Raw genomic sequence first — 3438 nt, forward strand, 5'->3', positions numbered from 1 at the left:
ATGCCCTGCTCACAGTACCCGCGCAGGACAGCGGTGTACGAGCGGATGGTGGGGCGGATTTCATTGTCTGCCATGAATTCAAGGATGCCCAAGGCCTCCTCCACCCGCTGGTTGTCGCATAGTATCGAAATGAGGCAATTGTACGCGGCAGCGTCGGGGGCGCAGCCCACGGCGATCATAGCGCCGAATATGTGGTACACGCCGTTGGCTGAGACCGGACCGTGGGCCTTGAGCATCGCGGTGAAGGTGGAAACCGTAGGCGGGTGGCCGGAGACGAGGAGAGAGGAAAAGGCGGCGCGCGCGGCGCGGTAGTGGCCGGAGTCCGCGAGGGAGGAGATGAGGGTAGTGAAGAGCGGGGCGGTGGGCGGGAAGGGGAGGGAGCGGAAGAGGCGGAGGACCTCGTCGGGGCGGCCAGCGCGGGAGTAAGCGGACATGAGGGCGTTGTAAGCGGAGGGTGTGGCGGCTGCAGGCACTGCGCCGGCGGGCGGCGAGCGCGAGGGTGCGTTCGCGAGGGAGGCGACGGCTGATAGGAAGGACGTAAGCTTGCGGTCGTGGGGACAGCGGCGCGGGAGCGTGGGGCGGAAGGGCATAGGAGGCGGAGGCGGCGGCGGCGGCCGTCGAGGGGGGCGGCCGGGGGGCAACGGCAGTCGGCAGGGCTTTTTGCTGGGGTTTTGCCGTTTTGGGTCGTTTTGAGGCTCTTCCGTCTCGTCGAACTAGGTAGGGGCTGTTGGATAGTTGGGCCGGGGTGGCCAGTCGGCTTTCGGCCTCTATTGACTTCTGATCCACGTTTACATTTCCTTTTTTGCGGGTAGTTTACATTTCCCCTTTTACCAGAACTACATTTTCCTCTTAAAAAAACACAGCTGTTTGTATTAGAAAAAAATATTTTTTTAAAAACGCATTAAAGATGTATATCCTCACATACTTGTACGTGCACTTGCTCTTACAAACACATATACTATGAGATTCTATGAGAGATTAGATTGACAAATCTTAAAATGCGAGCGTTACATTGTACTCCTCGCGCGTACGCATATCAAGATTCAAATTTTACAATCTTTGACCAATAATTTACCCAATAATTTTTATTTTTTTAATATAAATTTGACATGGTTAGATTTGTAATCAAATTTACTTTCCAATGATTATAAAATTATAATCATCAATAATATAAGATAAGATAAATAAATGATCAAAATCTAATTTGGATAATATAATATAAGATAAATAAATGGTCAAAATCTAATTTGAGGGACCGTGCCATGTCACATCGTGCCTTATAAAAAGGAACAGAGAGTATTAGGTTGAGATTTTGAATGGGTGGATAGGTTTCACCGTAGAAAATCTAACCAACTAAACTATGCTTAGTTCGTAAGATTAGAACTGTACTTGGTCTCTATAAAACCTAAAAACCGTACTTGTTCCCTAGAAAAAGAAGCATACTTGATCCTCTCTCAAAAGAGAACCTTCCGAATTCTTTTTTGATGGTGCTACATTATTTCTCGCAAAGTTAAAAGTTCAATGAAGGATTCTTTTTAGATGATGGAATAAATTTTTTATCCTACTAGATGGTGGAATAGATCAATGAAACGTTGTCGTCGATGCTCAAAGAAGTACAGTATCTAAGATAAATAGCGTTAATTAGGAAACTATGGAGCTATCTTGCTTCGAACCTATTTCAACATGCATGCTGCGATGGAGTTTGTTGATTTAATTTGCACACATGATTAGTACGATATCTAATAAGTTATTACAGCGGAGTCGAGAATGGTTACTCCCTAAATTTCTTTTCTATATAAGGTGACATTATTCTCGATTCAAATTAAATCCTGTGACCTTTGATTGATAGATGTTACTTTGATTGGAATTTCTAGTTTTCTAGTAGTGACATATAATTTCACGGAATTAGTCTCCAATTCTCAGTTGAGTTTACTGTCTGAGAACCGAGTTGCAGCGCCCGCACCTCATGGCTTTGTCGTGCTCATGCACACTAGACCGGGTGACGTGGCATCCAACGTGGCGCACCACCACGTTTAAAAAAGATGCGGCACGCCACCTGGACTAGATTGGACAAAAACAATAGTTCAAGGATTGAATTGTCCCTTTTAATATTTTATTTATGATAGTTTATTTAGTGACTAGAATGAGCCTAGCAAGTTAGGGACCAAAACGGCTATTAACCCACTGCAGAGTCACCGTAACATAAACAACTCTCTCGTGTAATTAACAGTATGCTCGCGGGCGGCAAGGTTGGACGCCGGCCGGTTGTGGAATGTGGAGCTCGCAGGCGGCGCATGGACGGAAGTACGTAGCTGCATTATTATAGCACTTCCGATTTTTCACGGGACGGGTTACCTACCTTAAACTCGTGCATGGAAAAGGCAATACTAGTACTACAGTGCTAGTACTCCTGCCTCTTTCGCAAAAGAGAAAAAAATGCAGTACTCCTGCCTACAGCCTCTTCCGTGCGAACGCAAACGAGGGATGATTTGGGGGGCGCTGTTGGTCAACAGTGCCCGGAAAGAAAGCAGCGGCACCGTACGGGGCGCCCCGATTCATCAATCAAACAGCCACGTTGCGGAATGACACAATCAATGGGCGCTCTGACGACGCTGCACTCCCCCCATCGCGCGCGCGACAGCTAAACGCCAACCGCAACTGTTGCCCACGGCAGGCGCGCCAATGGCGCGGCGCCGCGCCTTATCATCCCCGTACACGGTACTGCAGCGCGTGCACGCCGCCCGTTGTTCTCTCTTCTCCCTCCCTGGCTTATTATTCCCTCCGTTCCAAATCGTTTTAGCTTTTTTTAATTACATAGTTTTTGCTTATGCATATTATGTAATATCTTTAAATTTAGAAAAGTTAAGTAGCTAGCTTGCTGCCGGACCGGACATGGCCATGCGCTCCCATGGTCCAGGGAATTTCTGGCGAACAACAGCGGCGGACCCTCGCCGGGGGCGAGCCCACGCCACCATGTACGCTCACGCGGCGCGTGCATGTGCGCGCCGTGGCCCTCCGCCCCATGCCACGGCACGCCCTTCTCCGGCCAATCGGCGGCCGCGAGGGCGCTGCCGCGGCCGGCCCGATCGGAGCTCGCATGCACGCGCCTAGCAAGCTAGCTAGGTCCAGGCCCCGCTACCCTACCCGTGCCCGAGTAGAACCCCTTCCCCGGCGTGCACGCCGCGAGGAAGTGATCAATACAGCCAACGCGCGCAAGCCTCGGATCCAGCAGCAACGTACAAAGGGGGGCGCAGAGAGCGGGTGGCAGAGCTACATAAACCGCCAGTGTACTGGATCTGGAGAGCGGGAGGCTGCCATCCGGTGCCGGGCGCATCGGGATTGGTCGGCACCACACCAAACAGCGAGCTATCACGCCGTTGGCAATGGCATGGCAGGCGCAGGCAGCAGACCGGCCGTACGGCGGCGCTGGGAGATACA

At 50.7% G+C, this 3438-nt stretch overlaps 1 protein-coding gene across 1 annotated transcript in view; it reads right to left on the bottom strand.

Annotated features, from left to right (window-relative positions):
• LOC101785528 (pentatricopeptide repeat-containing protein At1g09900) overlaps positions 1 to 637 on the bottom strand; it is a 3481-nt gene extending 2844 nt beyond the window's left edge. Inside the window, exon 1 of the mRNA XM_022829792.1 lies at positions 5 to 637. Within this exon, the coding sequence (XP_022685527.1) occupies positions 5 to 590 (586 nt within the window). The 5' untranslated portion in view covers positions 591 to 637. The remainder of the gene's footprint in view (positions 1 to 4) is intronic.
• Positions 638 to 3438: the final 2801 nt, after the last annotated feature.

This window comes from Setaria italica, chromosome IX, assembly GCF_000263155.2.
Source record: "Setaria italica strain Yugu1 chromosome IX, Setaria_italica_v2.0, whole genome shotgun sequence".
In the NCBI taxonomy this organism is placed as follows: Eukaryota; Viridiplantae; Streptophyta; class Magnoliopsida; order Poales; family Poaceae; genus Setaria; species Setaria italica.